This window comes from Giraffa tippelskirchi, chromosome 7, assembly GCF_054371585.1.
Source record: "Giraffa tippelskirchi isolate mGirTip1 chromosome 7, T2T-mGirTip1v1.2.pri, whole genome shotgun sequence".
In the NCBI taxonomy this organism is placed as follows: Eukaryota; Metazoa; Chordata; class Mammalia; order Artiodactyla; family Giraffidae; genus Giraffa; species Giraffa tippelskirchi.
In genome coordinates this window covers 2,405,266-2,428,740 of record NC_137281.1, presented here as the reverse complement: position 1 = coordinate 2,428,740, position 23,475 = coordinate 2,405,266, and the positions used below count along the sequence as shown (strand labels likewise).

Below are 23,475 nucleotides of genomic sequence, written 5' to 3'. Positions count from 1 at the left end.
CCAGCCTCTGACTGGACACACCCTGTGGTCTGTCTGTCCGGAGGGCACCCAGGTCTCCTCCATCCTCACAGCCTGGACCACAGGGAGGAGACGCCATGGCCCCAAACCTGACCGCCCTGCTCTGCCTCGGTGAGATGAGGAGGGGCAGGGGGAGCCCTGGTCTGGAGGGACCCCCCCACAGCCAGCCTGCTCGCTCAGGGGGCCCCAGGCCCAGGAGGCTCCCGGGGACGAGAGGCGCTGCTCAGAGCTGAAGGCAGACTTCGAACAGGGCTCTCTCTTCCAGGGCTGAGTGTGGGCCTGAGGACCCGGGTGCAGGGCGGTGAGTCTGTCCCCAGGGCCCAGCTCCCTCCTCTCGTGGGGAAAAGGGTCTCCCCCAGGCCGCGGGGAGGGGGACGGCAGCTCGGGGCTCACGGAGGGGGAGTCTGGGAGGTCTGGGCTGAGATCTGGGGCCTGGGGGGCCGCCTGGTGAGCCCGCCTCTGATATTCTTCCAGGGACCCCCCCCAAACCCACCATCTGGGCTGATCCAGGCTCTGTGGTCCCCTCGGGGAGCCCCGTGTCCATCTGGTGTCAGGGGAGCCTGGGAGCCCTGGAGTTCCATCTGGATAAAGAGGGAAGCTCAGTCCCCTGGGACAGACAGAAACCCCTGGAGTCAGGGGACAAGGCCAAGTTCTCCATCCGATTCATGGGACTGGGCCACGCAGGGAGCTATCAATGCTACTACAGAACCCCCGCTGGCTGGTCAGAGCGTAGTGACCCCCTGGAGCTGGTGGTGACAGGTGAGGGACACTCGGGTGCCTCAGGAACTGCCCTCGGGAAGGGGGTCTGCTCTCAGGGGGTGACCCTATCCCAGCCCAGCCCTGGGGAGGGGAGGGGGGGCCCCAGGGAACAAGCTGCCTCCCTCTCTCCTAGGAGCCTACAGCAAACCCGGCCTCTCAGCCCTGCCGAGCCCTGTGGTGACCTCGGGAGGGAACGTGACCCTCCAGTGTGGCTCCCGACAGGGATTTAACAGATTCCTTCTGACCAAGGAAGGAGAAGACAAGGCCTCTTGGACTCTGGATGGACAGCGAAGCCCCAGCGGGCAGACCCAGGCCTTGTTCCCTGTGGGACCCATGACCCCCGGACACGGGTGGACGTTCAGATGCTACGGATTTAACAGGGACACCCCCCGGGTGTGGTCGGCCCCCAGCGACCACCTGGAGCTCCTGATCTCAGGTGAGGACATCCCGCCCTGAGCCCATACATTTGTGCAGACGAGACAACTTACTGGGGTCTCTGCTCCCAGGGGAGCCCCTGTGAGAGGGTGGGGAGAGGAGTGTGGGGCTCCAGGACAGACACGCAGACTGAGAGACCGTGAGGCCTGGGGCCGGGCCGGGAGAAGGCGGTCCACGAGGGAAGCGGTTCCAACAACCCAGCACGTGTCTCTCCCCAGGGCTGTCTGGGAAGCCCTCCCTCCTGAGCCCGCAGGGCCCCATCGTCTCCTCTGGACAGAACCTGACCCTCCAGTGTCGCTCTGACGTCGGCTACGACAGGTTCACTCTGTCCAAGGAGGGGGGACAGGACCTCCCCCAGCGCCCTGGCTGGAGGCTGCAGGGGCGGCTCTCTCAGGCCGACTTCCCCATGGGCCCGGTGGGCAGCGTCCACGGGGGCCGGTACAGATGCTACGGTGGACGCAGCCTCTCCTCCGAGTGGTCGGCCCCCAGTGAGCCCCTGGAGCTCCTGGTGGCAGGTGAGGAGCCAGCGGGTCCGTCGGGGACCAGACTCTGCACAGGCCCCGCCGGGGGAGCCCCAGGGGTGATGCTGGGAGCAGGGGGAGGGCCCCAGGGAGGGAGACAGAGGGAGACAGGGGTGGGGGGAGGGGAGAGACTCGGAGAAACAGAGGCAGCGCTGAGGGTCCAGAGAGGCCCGCGGAGTCTCGCCCAGAACCAGGGCTCGGCGCCCTCACCCTCTTCCCCTCTGCAGGGCGGCTCAGAGACAGCCCCTCGCTCTCGGTGCAGCCGGGCCCCTCGGTGGCCCCGGGGGAGAACGTGACCCTGCTGTGTCAGTCAGGAGACTGGACGGACACTTTCCTTCTGTCCAAGGAGGGGGCAAACCATCGCCCCCTGCGTCTGCACTCCAAGCACCAAGAAGGGCAGTACCAGGCCGAGTTCTCCTTGAGTCCTGTGACCTCAGCCCACGGGGGCACCTACAGGTGCTACCGCTCACTCAGCGGAGACCCCTACCTGCTCTCACAGTCCAGCGAGCCCCTGGCGCTCGTGGTCTCAGGTGAGGGCCTAGTCTGTCCGTCTGACTCAGCAGCTTGGGGCTCTGTGCCCTGGGAGCGCTGGGCGGTGGTGCAGTGAGGGGCCCCTGAAGTAGGAACCGCGGAGCCCGCCCCACCCCTTCCTCCTGCATTGGGGCCCCAGAGGGGCAGGTGGGCAGTGGGAGGGTCTCAGGAAGGACACAGGGCCGTGCAGGGCAGAGGGGAGTGCAGTGGGGACCCTGGGTCAGCCCGGCGCACCCCTTCCTGGGCTCATTCCCAGGGCCCATGGGCCCAGCCACAGACCCAGATCCGAACCTGGGGAGTCTCGGGCTCTGTGCTCAGGAGAGACAGCCCACCCCAGGGCGCTTTGAGATTCTCTGGAAGGACAAGACCCCTCAGATCATCAAGGGCCAGCGGGGAATCGGGCAGAGATGGCGAGGGAGCCACAGGCTGCAGAGGCCTGAGGTTGCTGGATGGGGGTCAGTGTGGGGAGAAGCAGGCGCGCCCCCACCTCATCATGCCCCCGGAGGCTCCAGGGATCGCTCCCTCCCCCGGGCAGAGTCAAGCCCGCAGACGCAGAGGGCTGAGCAAGCGCCTGTGGGGGGCGGTGATGGGTCCATGGGAGCCACGGTTGGGTGCCACCCCGAGACCCCGCAGACCACCGCTCAGGGCCGGCCCCCACCCTGTGCTGTCTGAGCGCCATCAGCTCAGGGTCCTGACCAGGAACGTCTGAGACAGTAAGATAAGACGCCCCGAGAGGCTCCCCGAGGAGGACACGGCCCACCCACAGCCTCCCTTCAGGACCCTCAGGCCCCTTGACACCCTCCCCCATCACCGCGGTCAGACCCGCGAGTGGGGACAAGGACACCGTCTCCGTCGGGGGCTGGGCTCGGGGCCACGTCCTCTCACGGAGGCGGGTGCCCCGGGCGCACACCCCGCTCCCGGGTGCCGGGGCCGGCGCTGACCTGTGCGCCCTCACCCCAGACTACACGGTGCAGAACCTCATCCGGATGGGCCTCGCGGCCTCGGTCCTGCTGCTCCTCGGGATCCTGCTCTGCCAGGCTCGGCACGACCGCGGAGGAGCCCGAGACGCGGCCCGGAGCTGAGCACGGGGACCCCGCACCGCCCGGAGCGCCGCAGCCCGGGACGCGAGCTTCCGGGCCGGAGCTTCGGGAAGAGCCTCTGCCGCGCGGGCTGGGTGCGCTGTCTGCGGAGACCCCGGGGAGAGACGCGCCGCGGGGCGGGAGGAGGCCCGGGCGTCACGGGGGGATCGGCCTCTGCTCACGGGGTCCCCTCCCTCCCGGGGAGGGCTCCCCGACTCCCGGCTCCTCCCACCCCCGTCCGAGGCGCCTCCCACGTGGCAGGGGCGGGCCCTCCCCCTGCACCCCCGCAGGCTCTGCCCACCCCCATGAGGGACGTGGGCGTCACTGTTACTGCCCACCGTCTCTGGTGTGCGCGATGACCTCCACCCCTTCTCAGAAACATAGTGATGTGGACTTCTCCGGGGCTCCAGAGGTTAAAACTCTGCCTGCCTATGCAGGAGCCTCGGTCCGATCCCTGGTCCCGGAAGACCCCAGCTAAGCCTGTGTGCCCCAACGACTGAGCCCGCGAGCCCGCGCGCTCTGCAGCAGGGCAAACCCTGGGCTGCAACTGGAGAGTAGCCGCCACTCTTCACAGCCAGAGAAAAGCCCGTGGGCAGCAGCAGTGAAGACCCATCACAGCCAAAAACAAATACTCAAATAAATATTTTTTTTATATAAATCAAATAGACTGTCATGTAAGTAATCGCATAAATGGGTGGAAGTGGGGCCCCATTTGGAACAGACAGATCTAGAACTCTTCCCTGTAGCCCGCCTCCCTGGACCCCTCAAGCCCTTCTCTCCTCATCAGATGACACGGGGTGTAGTTTCTCCAGAAACACTGTCAGTGTGAAGGGACACCCTGGTGTTTGAAGTGACATCCAGGGCTGGTAAATAAGCTCAGGAATATATCATTTTGTAAAGAGCCCTGAAATGGGGTTTCCCTGGTGGTAAAGAATCTGCCAGCCAATGCAGGAGACCCAGGTTCAATGCCTGATGCTGGGGGATCCCACACGCCAAGGAGCAACTGAGTCCGTGTGCCGCAGCGACTGAGGCCGGAGGGTCCTAGAGCCCGCGCACCGCCAGAGAGGCCACTGCTGGGGACAGACGCCCAGACACCACAGCGAGAGAGCAGCCCCGCTCACCACGCGACCAGACCCACCCCACAGCAACAAAGACGCGGCACAGGCAAAACCATCGGTCAATAAATTCTTAAAAAGCCCGGGTGTGTGAACTGGGTGTCTCCTTTGGTGCAAACGCTCTCCGTGGCCAGCCTCAAGGAGCCCAGGTGACCGCGCTGAAGGCCGGGTGGGAAGGAAGCCACAGGCTGACTTTCGCACAGGAGGGAGTCTGGCCCAGTCAGCCCCCACTGATGGCCCCGCGTGCACAGATGTGTCCTTTGCATCACACATCACCAATAGATCATTTCCGTCTCAGTTTTATGCCCCAGGTTCCATGAAATGAGATGCCCACCTCGTAGTTCATCTATAAGAGAGGGAAAGAGAAAACGATGGAGGAGACAAGGCTGACCCTGATGAATCCCAGCACATCACAGGCAGGTGTACTTATCACCCCAGTCAATTTGGAGAGTCGAGAGCAATTCTCAGTTAAAAGGAAGAGACACAGCTCCAGCCCACAGTTATATAACCTAGCGGAAAATGCGTGCACAGCCACGAGTGTACAAGCAGAATATGGACAGGTGGGTTGTTCACAGTAGAAAAATTTCCAGAAATCACTGTCACCAAAATGAATGGTTTGCTGTATATATATTTGACAGAATTTTATGCAAAAAATTCACAAAGGTGGCCTGCTAGAGTAACACAGATCGGTTTTCAAGCACAATGGTGAGTAAGGGAAATTAAAGTGTGGGAGTCAACTGCATCACATCAGGTTCAAGAGGCAACGACATGGGACGCAAATAAACAAAATAAGGAGCGGAACAGGAGGGAGACACCTGCTGCCAGGTCTCCCTGGTGGAGACGAGTCCAGCCACCGATGCAGGGACGGGGCCTCCAGCCCTGCTCTGAGAAGATCCCACACGGGCCACAAATGCGGAGCCCGCGGGCCTGGAGCCCTGCCTGCAACAAGACTAGCCATCAAAACGAGGAGCCCAGGCACCGTAGCAAAGAGAAAAGCTTCGCTGAGCTCAGCACAACGGGAGCAAAGGCCCTGGGCAGCAAGGAAGACCCAGCACTGACCTTCGTCGCTCAGGTGTGTCCGACTCTGTGACGCCATAGTCAGTAGCCCACCAGGCTCCTCTGTCCATGGGATTCTCCAGGCAAGAATAGTGGAGAGGTCGCCATGCCCTCCTCCAGGGGGTCTTCCCCACCCAGGGATCGAACCCAGGGTTCCCGCACTGCAGGCAGATTCTTTACCATCTGAGCCACCAGGGAAGTCCAGTACAGCCACAACTAATTCATAATTAATTTTAAAAAGTTGATACCTCAGAAATACAAAAGATTATAAGAGAGTCCTAAGAACCACTGTGGAAGAGATGCACAGGTCTCTAGAGACACACAGCCTGCCAGAACTGAGGGAAGAAGACGCAGCCGGCCTGCAAAGACCGGCCACTGGACGTGACACAGAATGTGTAACAACACTGATAAAATCCCCCTGCAAACCAAAGGCCAGAACTGGATGGCTTCACGGAGGAGTTCTAACAAGCCGACAAAGAGGAACTTATACTGACCCTCTTCAAACTCTTCCCGGAGCCTGAAGAGCAGGAAATACTCCCAAAGTCGTTCTATGAAGCCACCGCCACCCCGCCACCTAAACCAGACAAGGACACAACCGAAAAAGAAAAGTCACAGAACAAAGCTGTGTATGAATCTACACGCAAAATGCACAACAAAATACATGCTAACCGAACTCAGCAACACACAAAAGGAATCAACACACCATGATCAACTTGGATTCATACCAGGGTCACAAGGATAATTCGACATATGGAAATCAATCAGTGTGAATCACCACATCAGCAAGAGACAAGACAAGACAACATGCTTGTCTTAATAGGTTCAGGGAGAGCATTGATACAATTCCACATCCATTCATCAGAAAAACTCTCCCCAAAGTGAGGACAGAGGGAAGACGTCTCAATGCAATAGAAGCTCTTTATGACAAGCATAGTCAACACAGTACTCAAAGGAAAAAAGCTGAAAGCCTTTCTACAAACTCTGGGACCAGACGCCCACTCTCACCATTTGTGTTCACCATTCTGCTGGAGTCCTAGTCACAGCAGTCAGGCAAGAACAAAAAGGACTCAACTTGGTGGCAGGAAAGAGGCAAAACTGTCTCTGCTGCAGATGACATGCTATTCCATGTACAAAGCCCTAAAGAATGCACACAGAAACTATCAGAACCCCGGGAGTGAGAGCCCGGGCCTGCTGCATGGGAGGCGGCGTGGTGTGGGTCTGTAATCTCTTCGTGTGTGTGTGTGTGTGTGCACGCGCGCGCGCTCAGTCGTGTCCAACTCTTTGTGACTCCACAGACAGTAGCCCGCCAGGGTACTCTGTCCATGAGATTTTCCAGGCAAGAATACTGAGGTGGGTTGCCATTTCCTCCTCCAGGGGATCTTCCCAACCCAGGGATCGAACTCGAGTCTCGACATCTCCTGCGTGGGCAGGCAGATTCTTTACCCCTGAGCCGCTGGGAGCCGAGTGCAGCCCTCCATCACTGCGTTTCTCTCATTCGAAAACGGCGCCTGACACCTGTTTACCCTTCTCGTTTTCTCCCCTGTGTATGTGAACTGTCAGGACTTGCCAGGTGGCGCCAGCGGTGAAGAATCCACCCCCAGTGCAGGAGACTAAGAGACTTGGGTTCCATCCCTGGGTCGGAAGATCCCCTGGAGGAGGGCATGGCAACCCACTCCAGGATCTTGCCTGGAGAATCCCATGGACAGAGGAGCCTGGCGGGCTACAGCCCATGGGGTCGCAAAGAGTCGGATGCAGCTGTAGCACGCGCACTAGTTAACTATCATTTCTATTTTCCATTTCTGGCCTCACTATGACACATTTCAGAAATTTTAATCAGCGCTTTATGCAGGATGGCACATCGGGAAGTACCAGCCCTCATCTCGCACAGAAACACTGACAAACCTGCGTTATTTGGGCCAAATGACTTTTATGCAAACTGCAGAATCCAGCTACTGAGCTGCAACACCTCGGATAAGCAGAAAACTGAGAAGAAGCACTTCGAAAGGATAAACGAAGCAGATTCTCTTTCCCTGTCTCCCCTCCCCGAAGCCGGCACAGCTCAGCAATGGGAGGACCCCACGTGGGCCCAGGCTCCCTGCTCCCCGGGAGGACAGTGAGTGCAGCCCACCACGTCCCCAGGCTCTGGGGCACGGCCTCAGGACCTCCCCGTTGCTCAGCTCACGAGAGCACCAGGCCGCAGACACACGTGGGGCCGCAAAGCAGGAAGAGAAGGGCCGGGGCTCTGTGCAGCCGGCTGGGCCTCGGGGATTACAGGAGGACGGGGTCCTGAGGCTTCTCCTCAGGAGAGGAGCGCGACAGGGCGGGGCACACAGGCGTCTCCCCGGACCGGAAGGCGGTGGAGCCTCGTGTCCACAGAACTCGTCTCCGAGGCTCCAGAACCTCTCTCTGGGCTGGGGGCAAAATCCCACCATAAATCTGAGAGGAGGCGGCTGCTTCTCCCAGCGCAGACAGCAAAGCAGAGCCACGGGAAACTGCAACGACCGGGAACCGTGGCTCTGCCCAGGGCAGCAGAGGAGCGCAGGAAAACGGGAGAGCTATGAGCTCCCTTATCACGGAAAACAATCGTCCCGGAGAAGCTCAGCGAACTGACCTTCCACAAGGCGCCCAGAGCACAGAATGGGCAAGGACAGTCCCGTCAATAAACGGGGCTGGAAGAGCCAGAGGAGAGCAGGCAGGGGGACGGGACTGGACCCTCAGCTCCCCCTACACGTGACATCATCTCAGAACGCAGCGGGGACCGACTCAGGGCCTGAGACCGTGAGAGAACAAGGAGAAAGCACCGGGGGAGCTTCGTGACGCGGGCGTGGACACGGTTTCTGCGGATACGACTCCGCAAGCACGGGCAGCAAAGACAGAAACAGACCAGGGGGGGCCCGGTGAGTAAAGCCTCCTACACAGCAAAGGACGCGGTCAACAGGAAAGGCCGTGTGTGCACCGGGAGATGACGCGTGCAAACCACACAGCCGATAAGGAGCTACTTCTGCAATACACAAGGAGCTCACACAACTCAACGCAAAGCAACAACAGCCCGGTTTTTAAATGGGCAAAGGGCCTGAACAGGCATCTCTCAAAAGACGACGTCCAAATGACCAAACGGGATGTGGGAAGGTGCTCAACCTCTCCCAGCCCTCAGGAGCGCACATCAGAGCCAGTGAGCTGTCACGGCGCGTGTTACAGGCGCTTGACTGCTCGGAAAAGACAGAGACGAGTGCTGCCAAAAGGCAGGGAAGAGAGAGCCTGGTGCACGGTCACTGGGAACGCAATCGGTGCAGCCACTGTGGAAAACAGTACGCGGTGTCCTCAGAAACTAAAACCAGAACTACCGACCACCTGATCCAGCAATTCCACTCCTGGGTATGTATCCAAAGAGGAAGCCAGGGCCTCACAGACGCATCTGCACTCCTGTGTTCACGGCAGCGTTGGTCCCAGTAGCCGGATGTGGCCACAACCTGGCTGTGTGTCAATAGGTAAATGCACAAAGAAAATGCCAGACACACACACACACACACAAAGGAGTGTCATTCAGCCTTAAAAAAAAGTGAACTCCCTCCTTTTGAGACAACATGGATGAAGCTGGAGCACATCATGCCGAGTAAAGTAAGCCAGACAGAAATCAGAACTTCAAGCTGTACATGTGAAACAGATACAATTTTGGTCAATTATACCTCAGTGAAGCGGAAAAGGTTTTCTTTCATTTAATTACACCAGGCATGTTGGGAGTTACTCCATTTCTGATTTTAGGCGGTTGTTCTCATGCTTAAAATACGTATTTACATCTTTATTTCTGAACACGTAGGCGTTCTCCTCGTCCTCTAGAAAAGACAATGCTCTAACTGTACTTCACCTGAACTCTGGGTACCCATAGACACGCGTGTGGGCATGCGCACGTCTCTGTGCACACGTGTGGGGGTGTCCGTGCGTGCAAGTGTGTGTCTGTGTGTTTCCAAAGCTCGTTTTCAGCCATGCGTTCCTCTCTGTTGCACCTCACTTTCTCTCTGCCATCTTTTGTCTTGTTTCCGTGTGAAAACCGTCAATATCTAAGAACCTGCCCCTCTGGAAACGCCTTCTCTCACTTCATCCTCTTTTTACCGAGTTACTTGCGGACACTTCCGATTTTTCATCAAGCGTGTCACTCAAGTCCTAGGAGAGGAAAACGCTCGTCAAGGTTAAGGGATCCACGCCCCCAGCGCCCTCCTTCTCTCCCAGGACCTGGCGGGTGTCAGGCTGAGGCCCGGCCCAGCGCGGGAGGCGGTGCCGAACCTCCCGGAAGCCGGGGATGTGCTCCGGATGAGGTCTCCCTTCTGCCCCTGCAAGCACTCCGACTCGGGGGGCTCCGAACTTCCCGGAAGCCGGGGATGTGCTCCGGATGAGGTCTCCCTTCTGCCCCTGCAAGCACTCCGACTCGGGGGGCTCCGAACCTCCCGGAAGACGGGGATGCGATCTGGATGAGGTCTCCCTTCTGCCCCTGCAAGCACTCCGACTCGGGGGGCTCCGAACCTCCCGGAAGCCGGGGATGTGCTCCGGATGAGGTCTCCCTTCTGCCCCTGCAAGCACTCCGGCTCGGGAGTCTCCGAACCTCCCGGATGAAGCTCCCTTCTGCCCCCGCAAGCACTCCGACTCGGGGGGCTCCGAACCTCCCGGAAGCCGGGGATGCGATCTGGATGAGGTCTCCCTTCTGCCCCCGCAAGCACTCCCACTCGGGGGGCTCCGAACCTCCCGGCAGCCGGGGATGTGCTCCGGATGAGGTCTCCCTTCTGCCCCTGCAAGCACTCAGAATCGGGGAGCTCCGAACCTCCCGGAAGCCGGGGATGTGCTCCGGATGAGGTCTCCCTTCTGCCCCTGCAGGTACCCCGACTCGGGGCTGCTCCTCGTTCATTCCCGGCGGCCTTGCTCCAGGGTCCTCTGGCGCCCCCTCTCGGCGGGAGGCAGTCTGCGCCCAGTGGGCTGGTCAATCTCCTGACTGTAATCTGCGTTTTCCACAGGAAGTACTTTCAACTGTAAAATTCAGTACGAAATACTTTCTTAATTTAACCTCCAGTTCCTCAGTTTACGTAGTTAACTAACCGGTTGCTGACTGAGCGGCGGCACACAGGCGCTCCATCGCAGCGTGCGGGCGCTCGGGCTGACGTGCGCCGTGTCTGCCTCCCTGGCCGGCGATCGAACCCGGGCCCCTCAGTGAGGAGCGCTGAGTCCCAGTCACTGGCTCAGCAGGGGAGCCCTCGGGTGTCCCAGTTACATACCTGTGTCCTAGCACTTCGTAGGTCAGTTCTCATCCGTAAAAGATGTTCCATTATTTATTTCCTCAGCTGTTGCTTTGTGTCATGAGCTTCTTCCCTTCTGACACTTACGATACCACATTGGCCCTCAGGACTGTCCCGCCTCTCTTGAATTTCCATTTCTGCTCTCTAGGCTGCATTCTGGAACATTTCCTAAATACTATACTCCAGCTTCATATGTGGCTGCTTAGCTGTCTTCTTGACTGATTGGCTTTTTTTAATGTGTTAAATCTACTCGATTTTTCATGTTAAAAATTTTCAACTCTTTTAAGTAACTGCCTGTTCTTCTACAAAATAATCCACATGCTTGCCTCCCTATATTTTTCTGTGATGATGGTTCCCTCTCTGTGTCCACACGGGTGGGAGGGAACCTTCCTCCGACCCCGAGACGATCCCCGCCACCGGGGCACACCGCCTACTGCTCTGGGCACTGCTGTGCTTTCCTCTCCATCTGGGGAACTTTTTTGCTGCACTTGCCTGTGGCTACGTGTTTCAGAAACACTCTCCGTAGCACGTCTCAGCGTTAGGAACAGAGGAGGCTCTGGGTGGGCACCACACTCACTCCCTTCGGTGCAGTCTGAGCCGGCAGCCCTTCACGTCCACCATCTCCTGCCATGACCTCATCTGGAAATTAACCACGATTACAGCAGCAGTGACCACGGCCCCTCTGATGGGGGGGCTTCAGGACAACATGCAGAGGAGGAGACTCGGGCGCAGAGAAAGGGCACTGCCGCTCCACCTGCATGAGCAGCGGGCACACGTTTATAGGAACATCTGTTCTGCATCAGAGTGAGAGCTCTGACCCCAGTCAGCACCCCCTAAAGCTTTCAGGTCGATGACAAGACCGGGAGGACACGGTGCCCAAGGACCCGGGGGACTCGGGGAGGCAGGAAGCAGCCACGGGCTTGTTCCCAGGAAGGCAGGCTGGACGGTGATGCAATAAAGAGAGACGCCCCTGAAGGGGGCTGTGATGGGGGAAACCCACACTCCAGGGCAGGGGAGGAGTCAGTTTCTTTCCTTATTCCCTGAGCGGCTCCTCTGGGCTCTTGGTCACGCGGACTCCACTGAGCCCCAGGGAGATGCTGACATGTGTCTCTGGGAATCTGAGCCCTGCAGGGCAGCAGGAGCCAGCATCCTCCCCAAAGCATCTCCAGGGCCTGGTGACCCTGTCCATGGTGAGGACCCCACGGGAACCGGCTGATGGACGGGCAGAGGAGGAAGCAGACCCCGAGGCGAGGCTCGCAGAGGGAAGGCCGTGTCCTGGATGCCCTCAGCTGGAAGGGGCGTCTCAGGAACACACTGGGACTGTCATGGGGACGACGGCCAGACTTTCAAGAAGAGGCTGTTCCCCTTCTTGCGGGGACGCTGATGTGACAGCCGCGTGACAGGAAGCACCAGCCTCTGACTGGACACACCCTGTGGTCTGTCTGTCCGGAGGGCACCCAGGTCTCCTCCATCCTCACAGCCTGGACCGCAGGGAGGAAACGCCATGGCCCCCACCCTGACCGCCATGCTCTGCCTCGGTGAGATGAGAAGGGGCAGGGGGAGCCCTGGTCTCGAGGGACCCCCTCAGCCAGCCTGCTCGCTCAGGGGGCCCCAGGCCCAGGAGGCTCCCGGGGACGAGAGGCGCTGCTCAGAGCTGAGGGCAGACCTCTCACAGGGCTCTCTCTTCCAGGGCTGAGTGTGGGCCTGAGGACCCGGGTGCAGGCCGGTGAGTCTGTCCCCAGGGCCCAGCTCCCTCCTCTCGTGGGGACAAGGGTATCCCCCAGGCCGCGGGGAGGGGGACGGCAGCTCGGGGCTCACAGAAGGGGATTCTGGGAGGTCTGGGATGGGAGCCGGGCCTGGGGGGGACGCCTGGTGAGCCCGCCTCTGATTTCCCTCCAGGGACCCCCCCGAAACCCACCATCTGGGCTGATCCGGGCTCTGTGGTCTCCTCGGGGAGCCCCGTGACCATCTGGTGTCAGGGGAGACTGGGGGCCCTGGCGTTCCATCTGGATAAAGAGGGAAGCTCAGTCCCCTGGGGCAGACAGAAACCCCTGGAGTCAGGGGACAAGGCCAAGTTCTCCATCCCATACGTGGTACTGGGCCACGCAGGGAGCTATCACTGCTACTACAGCACCCCCGCTGGCTGGTCAGAGCCCAGCGACCCCCTGGAGCTGGTGGTGACAGGTGAGGGACACTCGGGGGCCTCAGGCTCTGCCCTCGGGAAGGGAGTCTGCTCTCAGGGGGTGACCCTCACTCAGCCCAGCCCTGGGGAGGGGAGGGGGGGCCCCAGGGATCAAGCTGCCTCCCTCTCTCCTAGGAGCCTACGGCAAACCCGGCCTCTCAGCCCTGCCGAGCCCTGTGGTGACCTCGGGAGGGAACGTGACCCTCCAGTGTGGCTCCCGACAGGGATTTAACAGATTCCTTCTGACCAAGGAAGGAGAAGACAAGTTCTCTTGGACCCTGGATGGACAGCGAAGCCCGAGAGGGCAGACCCAAGCCTTGTTCCCCGTGGGCCCCGTGACCCCCGGACACGGGTGGACGTTCAGATGCTACAGCTTTTACAGGGAAACCCCCTGGGTGTGGTCGGACCCCAGCGACCCCATGGAGCTCCTGGTCTCAGGTGAGGAAGTCCCGTCCTGAGCCCATACATTTGTGCAGACAAGAGAACGTACTGGGGTCTCTGCTCCCAGGGGAGCCCCTGTGAGAGGGTGGGGAGAGGAGTGTGGGGCTCCAGGACAGACACACAGACTGAGAGACCGTGAGGCCTGGGGCCGGGCCGGGAGAAGGGGGTCCACGAGGGAAGCGGTTCCAACAACCCTGCCCGCGTCTCTCCCCAGGGCTGTCTGGGAAGCCCTCCCTGCTGACCCCGCAGGGCCCCGTCGTCACATCTGGACAGTACCTGACCCTCCAGTGTCGCTCTGACGTCGGCTACGACAGGTTCGCTCTGTCCAAGGAGGGGGGACAGGACCTCCCCCAGCGCCCTGGCCGGAGGCTGCAGGGGCGGCTCTCTCAGGCCGACTTCCCACTGGGCCCAGTGGGCATCATCCACGGGGGCCGGTACAGATGCTACGGTGGACACAGCCTCTCCTCCGAGTGGTCGGCCCCCAGTGAGCCCCTGGAGCTCCTGGTGGCAGGTGAGGAGCCAGCGGGTCCGTCGGGGACCAGACTCTGCACAGACCCCGCCAGGGGAGCCCCAGGGGTGATGCTGGGAGCAGGGGGAGGGCCCCAGGGAGGGAGACAGAGGGAGACAGGGGTGGGGGGAGGAGAGAGACTCGGAGAAACAGAGGCAGCGCTGAGGGTCCAGAAAGGCCCGCGGAGTCTCGCCCAGAACCAGGGCTGGGCGCCCTCACCCTCTTCCCCTCTGCAGGGCGGCTCAGAGACAGCCCCTCGCTCTCGGTGCAGCCGGGCCCCTCGGTGGCCCCGGGGGAGAACGTGACCCTGCTGTGTCAGTCAGGAGACTGGACGGACACTTTCCTTCTGTCCAAGGAGGGGGCAAACCATCGCCCCCTGTGTCTGCACTCCAAGCACCAAGACGGGCGGTACCAGGCCGAGTTCTCCTTGAGTCCTGTGACCTCAGCCCACGGGGGCACCTACAGGTGCTACCGCTCACTCAGCGGAGACCCCTACCTGCTCTCACAGTCTAGTGAGCCCCTGGAGCTCGTGGTCTCAGGTGAGGGCCTAGTCTGTCCGTCTGACTCAGCAGCTTGGGGCTCTGTGCCCTGGGAGAGCTGGGCGGTGGTGCAGTGAGGGGCCCCTGAAGTAGGAACCTCGGAGCCCGCCCCACCCCTTCCTCCCGCACTGGGGCCCCGGAGGGGCAGGTGGGCAGTGGGAAGGTCTCGGGAAGGACACAGGGCCGTGCAGGGCAGAGGGGAGTACAGTGGGGACCCAGGGTCAGCCCGGCGCACCCCTTCCTGGGCTCATTCCCAGGGCCCATGGGCCCAGCCGCAGACCCAGATCCGAACCTGGGGAGTCTCGGGCTCTGTGCTCAGGAGAGACAGCCCACCCCAGGGCGCTTTGAGATTCTCTGGAAGGACAAGACCCCTCAGATCATCAAGGGCCAGCGGGGAATCGGGCAGAGATGGCGAGGGAGCCACAGGCTGCAGGGGCCTGAGGCTGCTGGATGGGTGTCAGTCTGGGGAGAAGCAGGCGCGCCCCCACCTCATCATGCCCCCGGAGGCTCCAGGGATCGCTCCCTCCCCCGGGCAGAGTCAAGCCCGCAGACGAAGAGGGCTGAGCAAGCGCCTGTGGGGGGCGGTGATGGGTCCGTGGGAGCCACGGTTGGGTGCCACCCCGAGACCCCGCAGACCACCGCTCAGGGCCGGCCCCCACCCTGTGCTGTCTGAGCGCACTCAGCTCAGGGTCCTGACCAGGAACGTCTGAGACAGTAAGATAAGATGCCCCGGGAGGCTCCCCGAGGAGGACACGGCCCACCCACAGCCTCCGTTCAGGACCCTCAGGCCCCCTGACACCCTTCCCCATCACCGCGGTCAGACCCGCGAGTGGGGACAAGGACACCGTCTCCGTCGGGGGCTGGGCTCGGGGCCACGTCCTCTCACGGAGGCGGGTGCCCCGGGCGCACACCCCGCTCCCGGGTGCCGGGGCCGGCGCTGACCTGTGCGCCCTCACCCCAGACTACACGGTGCAGAACCTCATCCGGATGGGCCTCGCGGCTTCGGTCCTGCTGCTCCTCGGGATCCTGCTCTGCCAGGCTCGGCACGACCGCGGAGGAGCCCGAGACGCGGCCCGGAGCTGAGCACGGGGACCCCGCACCGCCCGGAGCGCCGCAGCCCGGGACGCAAGCTTCCGGGCCGGAGCTTGGGGAAGAGCCTCTGCCGCGCGTGCTGGGTGCGCTGTCTGCGGAGACCCCGGGGAGAGACGCGCCGCGGGGCGGGAGGAGGCCCGGGCGTCACAGGGGGATCGGCCACTGCTCACGGGGTCCCCTCCCTCCCGGGGAGGGCTCCCCGACTCCCGGCTCCTCCCACCCCCGTCCGAGGCGCCACCCACGTGGCATGGGCGGGCGGGCCCTCCCCTTGCACCCCCGAAGGCTCTGCCCACCCCCATGAGGGACGTGGGCGTCACTGTTACTGCCCGCCGTCTCTGGTGTGCGCGATGACCTCCACCCCTTCTCAGAAACAGAGTGATGTGGACTTCTCCGGGGCTCCAGAGGTTAAAACTCTGCCTGCCTATGCAGGAGCCTCGGGTCCGATCCCTGATCCCGGAAGACCCCAGCTAAGCCTGTGTGCCCCAACGACTGAGCCCGTGAGCCCGCACGCTCTGCAGCAGGGCAAACCCTGGGCTGCAACTGGAGAGTAGCCGCCACTCTTCACAGCCAGAGAAAAGCCCGTGGGCAGCAGCAGTGAAGACCCGTCACAGCCAAAAACAAATACTCAAATAAATATTTTTTTTATATAAATCAAATAGACTGTCATGTAAGGAATCGCATAAATGGGTGGAAGTGGGGCCCCATTTGGAACAGACAGATCTAGAACTCTTCCCTGTAGCCCGCCTCCCTGGACCCCTCAAGCCCTTCTCTCCTCATCAGATGACACGGGGTGTAGTTTCTCCAGAAACACTGTCAGTGTGAAGGGACAGCCTGGTGTTTGAAGTGACATCCAGGGCTGGTAAATAAGCTCAGGAATATATCATTTTGTAAAGAGCCCTGAAATGGGGTTTCCCTGGTGGTAAAGAATCTGCCAGCCAATGCAGGAGACCCAGGTTCAATGCCTGATGCTGGGGGATCCCAACGCCAAGGAGCAACTGAGTCCGTGAGCCGCAGCGACTGAGGCCGGAGGGTCCTAGAGCCCGCGCACCGCCAGAGAGGCCACTGCTGGGGACAGACGCCCAGACACCACAGCGAGAGAGCAGCCCCGCTCACCACGACCAGACCCACCCCACAGCAACAAAGACGCGGCACAGGCAAAACCATCGGTCAATAAATTCTTAAAAAGCCCGGGTGTGTGAACTGGGTGTCTCCTTTGGTGCAAACGCTCTCCGTGGCCAGCCTCAAGGAGCCCGGGTGACCGCGCTGAAGGCCGGGTGGGAAGGAAGCCGCAGGCTGACTTTCGCACAGGAGGGAGTCTGGCCCAGTCAGCCCCCACTGATGGCCCCGCGTGCACAGATGTGTCCTTTGCATCACACATCACCAATAGGTCATTTCCGTCTCAGTTTTATGCCCCAGGTTCCACGAAATGAGATGCCCACCTCCTAGTCCATCTATAAGAGAGGGAAAGAGAAAACGATGGAGGAGACAAGGCTGACCCTGACGCATCCCAGCACATCACAGGCCGGTGTGCTTATCACCCCAGTCAATTTGGAGAGTCGAGAGCAATTCTCAGTTAAAAGGAAGAGACACAGCTCCAGCCCACAGTTATATAACCTGGCGGAAAATGCGTGCACAGCCACGAGTGTACAAGCAGAATATGGACAGGTGGGTTGTTCACAGTAGAAAAATTTCCAGAAATCACTGTCACCAAAATGAATGGTTTGCTGTATATATATGTGACAGAATTTTATGCAAAAAATTCACAAAGGTGGCCTGCTAGAGTAACACAGGTCGGTTTTCAAGCACAATGGTGACTAAGGGAAATTAAAGTGTGGGAGTCAACTCCATCACATCAGGTTCAAGAGGCAACGACATGGGACGCAAATAAACAAAATAAGGAGCGGAACAGGAGGGAGACACCTGCTGCCAGGTCTCCCTGGTGGAGACGAGTCCAGCCACCGATGCAGGGATGGGGCCTCCGGCCCTGCTCTGAGAAGATCCCACACGGGCCACAAATGGGAGCCCGCGGGCCTGGAGCCCTGCCCTGCAACAAGACTAGCCATCAAAACGAGGAGCCCAGGCACCGTAGCAAAGAGAAAAGCTTCGCTGAGCTCGGCACAAAGGGAGCAAAGGCCCTGGGCAGCAAGGAAAACCCAGCAGTGACCTTCGTCGCTCAGGTGTGTCCGACTCTGTGACGCCATAGTCAGTAGCCCACCAGGCTCCTCTGTCCATGGGATTCTCCAGGCAAGAATAGTGGAGAGGTCGCCACGCCCTCCTCCAGGGGGTCTTCCCCACCCAGGGATCGAACCCAGGGTTCCCGCACTGCAGGCAGATTCTTTACCATCTGAGCCACCAGGGAAGTCCAGTACAGCCAAAACTAATCCATAATTAATTTTAAAAAGTTGATACCTCAGAAATACAAAAGTTTATAAGAGAGTACTAAGAACCACTGTGGAAGAGATGCACAGGTCTCTAGAGACGCACAGCCTGCCAGAACTGAGGGAAGAAGACGCAGCCGGCCTGCAAAGACCGGCCACTGGACGTGACACAGAATGTGTAACAACACTGATAAAATCCCCCTGCAAAGCAAAGGCCAGAACTGGATGGCTTCACGGAGGAGTTCTAACAAGCCGACAAAGAGGAACTTATACTGACCCTCTTCAAACTCTTCCCGGAGCCTGAAGAGCAGGAAATACTCCCAAAGTCGTTCTATGAAGCCACCGCCACCCCGCCACCTAAACCAGACAAGGACACAACCGAAAAACAAAAGTCACAGAACAAAGCTGTGTATGAATCTACACGCAAAATGCACAACAAAATACATGCTAACCGAACTCAGCAACACACAAAAGGAATCAACACACCACGATCAACTTGGATTCATACCAGGGTCACAAGGATAATTCGACATATGGAAACCAATCAGTGTGAATCACCACATCAGCAAGAGACAAGCCAAGACAACATGCTTGTCTTAATAGGTTCAGGGAGAGCATTGATACAATTCCACATCCATTCATCAGAAAAACTCTCCCCAAAGTGAGGACAGAGGGAAGACGTCTCAATGCAATAGAAGCTCTTTATGACAAGCATAGTCAACACAGTACTCAAAGGAAAAAAGCTGAAAGCCTTTCTACAAACTCTGGGACCAGACGCCCACTCTCACCATTTGTGTTCACCATTCTGCTGGAGTCCTAGTCACAGCAGTCAGGCAAGAACAAAAAGGACTCAACTTGGTGGCAGGAAAGAGGCAAAACTGTCTCTGCTGCAGATGACATGCTATTCCATGTACAAAGCCCCAAAGAATGCACACAGAAACTATCAGAACCCCGGGAGGGAGAGCCCGGGCCTGCTGCGTGGGAGGCGGCGTGGTGTGGGTCTGTGATCTCTTCGTGTGTGTGTGCGCGCGCGCGCGCGCTCAGTCGTGTCCAACTCTTTGTGACTCCACAGACAGTAGCCCGCCAGGGAACTCTGTCCATGAGATTTTCCAGGCAAGAATACTGAGGTGGGTTGCCATTTCCTCCTCCAGGGGATCTTCCCAACCCAGGGATCGAACTCGAGTCTCGACATCTCCTGCGTGGGCAGGCAGATTCTTTACCCCTGAGCCGCTGGGAGCCGAGTGCAGCCCTCCATCACTGCGTTTCTCTCATTCGAAAACGGCGCCTGACACCTGTTTACCCTTCTCGTTTTCTCCCCTGTGTATGTGAACTGTCAGGACTTGCCAGGTGGCGCCAGCGGTGAAGAATCCACCCCCAGTGCAGGAGACTAAGAGACTTGGGTTCCATCCCTGGGTCGGAAGATCCCCTGGAGGAGGGCATGGCAACCCACTCCAGGATCTTGCCTGGAGAATCCCATGGACAGAGGAGCCTGGCGGGCTACAGCCCATGGGGTCGCAAAGAGTCGGATGCAGCTGTAGCACGCGCACTAGTTAACTATCATTTCTATTTTCCATTTCTGGCCTCACTATGACACATTTCAGAAATTTTAATCAGCGCTTTATGCAGGATGGCACATCGGGAAGTCCCAGCCCTCATCTCGCACAGAAACACTGACAAACCTGCGTTATTTGGGCCAAATGACTTTTATGCAAACTGCAGAATCCAGCTACTGAGCTGCAACACCTCGGATGAGCAGAAAACCGAGAAGAAGCACTTCGAAAGGATAAACGAAGCAGATTCTCTTTCCCTGTCTCCCCTCCCCGAAGCCGGCACAGCTCAGCAATGGGAGGACCCCCCGTGGGCCCAGGCTCCCTGCTCCCCGGGAGGACAGTGAGTGCAGCCCACCACGTCCCCAGGCTCTGGGGCACGGCCTCAGGACCTCCCCGCTGCTCAGCTCACGAGAGCACCAGGCCGCAGACACACGTGGGGCCGCAAAGCAGGAAGAGAAGGGCCGGGGCTCTGTGCAGCCGGCTGGGCCTCGGGGATTACAGGAGGACGGGGTCCTGAGGCTTCTCCTCAGGAGAGGAGCGCGACAGGGCGGGGCACACAGGCGTCTCCCCGGACCGGAAGGCGGTGGAGCCTCGTGTCCACAGAACTCGTCTCCGAGGCTCCAGAACCTCTCTCTGGGCTGGGGGCAAAATCCCACTATAAATCCGAGAGGAGGCGGCTGCTTCTCCCAGCGCAGACAGCAAAGCAGAGCCACGGGAAACTGCAACGACCGGGAACCGTGGCTCTGCCCAGGGCAGCAGAGGAGCGCAGGAAAACGGGAGAGCTATGAGCTCCCTTATCACGGAAAACAATCGTCCCGGAGAAGCTCAGCGAACTGACCTTCCACAAGGCGCCCAGAGCACAGAATGGGCAAGGACAGTCCCGTCAATAAACGGGGCTGGAAGAGCCAGAGGAGAGCAGGCAGGGGGACGGGACTGGACCCTCAGCTCCCCCTACACGTGACATCATCTCAGAACGCAGCGGGGACCGACTCAGGGCCTGAGACCGTGAGAGAACAAGGAGAAAGCACGGGGGGAGCTTTGTGACGCGGGCGTGGACACGGTTTCTGCGGATACGACTCCGCAAGCACGGGCAGCAAAGACAGAAACAGACCAGGGGGGGCCCGGTGAGTAAAGCCTCCTACACAGCAAAGGACGCGGTCAACAGGAAAGGCCGTGTGTGCACCGGGAGATGACGCGTGCAAACCACACAGCCGATAAGGAGCTACTTCTGCAATACACAAGGAGCTCACACAACTCAACGCAAAGCAACAACAGCCCGGTTTTTAAATGGGCAAAGGGCCTGAACAGGCATCTCTCAAAAGACGACGTCCAAATGACCAAACGGGACGTGGGAAGGTGCTCAACCTCTCCCAGCCCTCAGGAGCGCACATCAGAGCCAGTGAGCTGTCACGGCGCGTGTTACAGGCGCTTGACTGCTCGGAAAAGACAGAGACGAGTGCTGCCAAAAGGCGGGAGAGAGAGAGCCTGGTGCACGGTCGCTGGGAACGCAATCGGTGCAGCCTCTGTGGAAAACAGTGCGCGGTGTCCTCAGAAACTAAAACCAGAACTACCGACCACCTGATCCAGCAATTCCACTGCTGGGTATGTATCCAAAGAGGAAGCCAGGGCCTCACAGACGCATCTGCACTCCTCTGTTCACGGCAGCGTTGGTCCCAGTAGCCGGATGTGGCCACAACCTGGCTGTGTGTCAATAGGTAAATGCACAAAGAAAATGCCAGACACACACACACACACACAAAGGAGTGTCATTCAGCCTTAAAAAAAAGTGAACTCCCTCCTTTTGAGACAACATGGGTGAAGCTGGAGGACGTCATGCCGAGTAAAGTAAGCCAGACACAGACAGGAAACACGGCAGGAGCGCACTGACCTGTGGGATCTAAAACAGACTCACAGACACGGAAGCGAAGGGGAGTCACCAGAGGCTGGGAATGGGGGTAAACGGGGAGGTGCTGGTCACGGGGAACAAAGTTTCCGTGTCGCAGACGAGTAACTTCTGGAGGCCTGATGTGCGGCGAGGTGACTAGAGCTGACCATACTCTACCACAGACTGAACTCTGCTCAGAGGGTAGCCCGGAAGGGTCCTCACCAGACCCACAAACCAAGGTGAACTTCGAGAGCTGATGGATACGCCCATTATAATCAGCATGACTGCGGTACTTATTTCACAGCGCAGACAGAAAACAGAACGTCAAGCTGTACATGTGAAACATACAATTTTCGTCCATTATACCTCAGTGAAGCTGAAAAGGTTTTCTTTCATTTAATTACACCAGGCATGTTGCGAGTTACTCCATTTCTGATTTTAGGCGGTTGTTCTCATGCTTAAAATACGTATTTACATCTTTATTTCTGAACACGTAGGCGTTCTCCTCGTCCTCTAGAAAAGACAGTGCTCTAACTGTACTTCACCTGAACTCTGGGTACCCATAGACACGCGTGTGGGCATGCGCACGTCTCTGTGCACACGTGTGGGGGTGTCCGTGCGTGCAAGTGTGTGTCTGTGTGAGTTTCCAAAGCTCGTTTTCAGCCATGCGTTCCTCTCTGTTGCACCTCACTTTCTCTCTGCCATCTTTTGTCTTGTTTCCGTGTGAAAACCGTCAATATCTAAGAACTCGCCCCTCTGGAAACGCCTTCTCTCACTTCATCCTCTTTTTATCGAGTTACTTGCGGACACTTCCGATTTTTCATCAAGCGTGTCACTCAAGTCCTAGGAGAGGAAAACGCTCGTCAAGGTTAAGGGATCCACGCCCCCAGCGCCCTCCTTCTCTCCCAGGACCTGGCCGGTGTGAGGCTGAGGCCCAGCCCAGCGCGGGAGGCGGTGCCGAACCTCCCGGAAGCCGGGGATGTGCTCCGGATGAGGTCTCCCTTCTGCCCCTGCAAGCACTCCGGCTCGGGAGTCTCCGAACCTCCCGGATGAAGCTCCCTTCTGCCCCTGCAAGCACTCCGACTCGGGGGGCTCCGAACCTTCCGGAAGCCGGGGATGCGATCTGGATGAGGTCTCCCTTCTGCCCCTGCAAGCACTCCGGCTCGGGAGTCTCCGAATCTCCCGGATGAAGCTCCCTTCTGCCCCTGCAAGCACTCCGACTCGGGGGGCTCCCAACCTCCCGGAAGCCGGGGATGTGCTCCGGATGAGGTCTCCCTTCTGCCCCTGCAGGTACCCCGACTCGGGGCTGCTCCTCGTTCATTCCCGGCGGCCTTGCTCCAGGGTCCTCTGGCGCCCCCTCTCGGCGGGAGGCAGTCTGCGCCCAGTGGGCTGGTCAATCTCTTGACTGTAATCTGCGTTTTCCACAGGAAGTACTTTCAACTGTAAAATTCAGTACGAAATACTTTCTTAATTTAACCTCCAGTTCCTCAGTTTACTATGAAAGGTCAAGATACAGATGTTACTTCTATTTACTTTTAAAAATACGTAGTTAACTAAGCGGTTGCTGACTGAGCGGCGGCACACAGGCGCTCCATCGCAGCGTGCGGGCGCTCGGGCTGACGTGCGCCGTGTCTGCCTCCCTGGCCGGCGATCGAACCCGGGCCCCTCAGTGAGGAGCGCTGAGTCCCAGTCACTGGCTCAGCAGGGGAGCCCTCGGGTGTCCCAGTTACATACCTGTGTCCTAGCACTTCGTAGGTCAGTTCTCATCCGTAAAAGATGTTCCATTATTTATTTCCTCAGCTGTTGCTTTGTGTCATGAGCTTCTTCCCTTCTGACACTTACGATACCACATTGGCCCTCAGGACGGTCCCGCCTCTCTTGAATTTCCATTTCTGCTCTCTAGGCTGCATTCTGGAACATTTCCTAAATACTATACTCCAGCTTCATATGTGGCTGCTTAGCTGTCTTCTTGACTGATTGGCTTTTTTTAATGTGTTAAATCTACTCGATTTTTCATGTTAAAAATTTTCAACTCTTTTAAGTAACTGCCTGTTCTTCTACAAAATAATCCACATGCTTGCCTCCCTATATTTTTCTGTGATGA

The 23,475-nt window shown here is 59.0% G+C and overlaps 1 protein-coding gene and 2 long non-coding RNA genes across 3 annotated transcripts; 1 reads left to right on the top strand and 2 right to left on the bottom strand.

Annotated features, from left to right (window-relative positions):
- The first annotated feature begins 95 nt into the window (after positions 1-95).
- Positions 96-16,746, top strand: LOC145512480 (immunoglobulin superfamily member 1-like). The gene is made up of 20 exons (XM_081506168.1): positions 96-129; positions 284-319; positions 493-777; positions 911-1,213; positions 1,431-1,727; positions 1,961-2,263; positions 2,649-2,663; positions 3,174-3,334; positions 8,644-8,889; positions 9,742-9,827; positions 10,381-10,474; positions 12,223-12,334; positions 12,487-12,522; positions 12,696-12,980; positions 13,114-13,416; positions 13,634-13,930; positions 14,164-14,466; positions 15,245-15,259; positions 15,377-15,641; positions 15,988-16,746. Exons 1-19 carry the CDS (start codon positions 96-98, stop codon positions 15,547-15,549), a joined length of 3,384 nt encoding a protein of 1,127 aa, XP_081362294.1. The 3' UTR covers positions 15,550-15,641; positions 15,988-16,746.
- LOC145514500 (uncharacterized) lies at positions 4,515-10,874 on the bottom strand. The gene is made up of 4 exons (XR_014060183.1): positions 10,776-10,874; positions 9,796-10,530; positions 9,201-9,675; positions 4,515-4,804 (listed from the first exon to the last, which is right to left on the bottom strand). It is a non-coding gene; the product is annotated as an uncharacterized LOC145514500 (long non-coding RNA).
- A 4,996-nt stretch (positions 16,747-21,742) lies between the features above and the next one.
- Positions 21,743-23,186, bottom strand: LOC145514501 (uncharacterized). Its single transcript, XR_014060184.1, has 3 exons — positions 23,106-23,186; positions 22,472-22,811; positions 21,743-22,214 (listed from the first exon to the last, which is right to left on the bottom strand). It is a non-coding gene; the product is annotated as an uncharacterized LOC145514501 (long non-coding RNA).
- Positions 23,187-23,475: the final 289 nt, after the last annotated feature.

What these genes read in the sequence shown, in the direction of transcription:
- LOC145512480 (XM_081506168.1), top strand. Translation starts at nt 96, where the DNA reads ATGGCCCCAAACCTGACCGCCCTGCTCTGCCTCG. An exon ending in CCTGGAGCTGGTGGTGACAG is followed by an intron (nt 778 to 910) that starts GTGAGGGACACT and finishes CCTCTCTCCTAG; the next exon opens with GAGCCTACAGCAAACCCGGC. An exon ending in GAGGACCCGGGTGCAGGCCG is followed by an intron (nt 12,523 to 12,695) that starts GTGAGTCTGTCC and finishes ATTTCCCTCCAG; the next exon opens with GGACCCCCCCGAAACCCACC.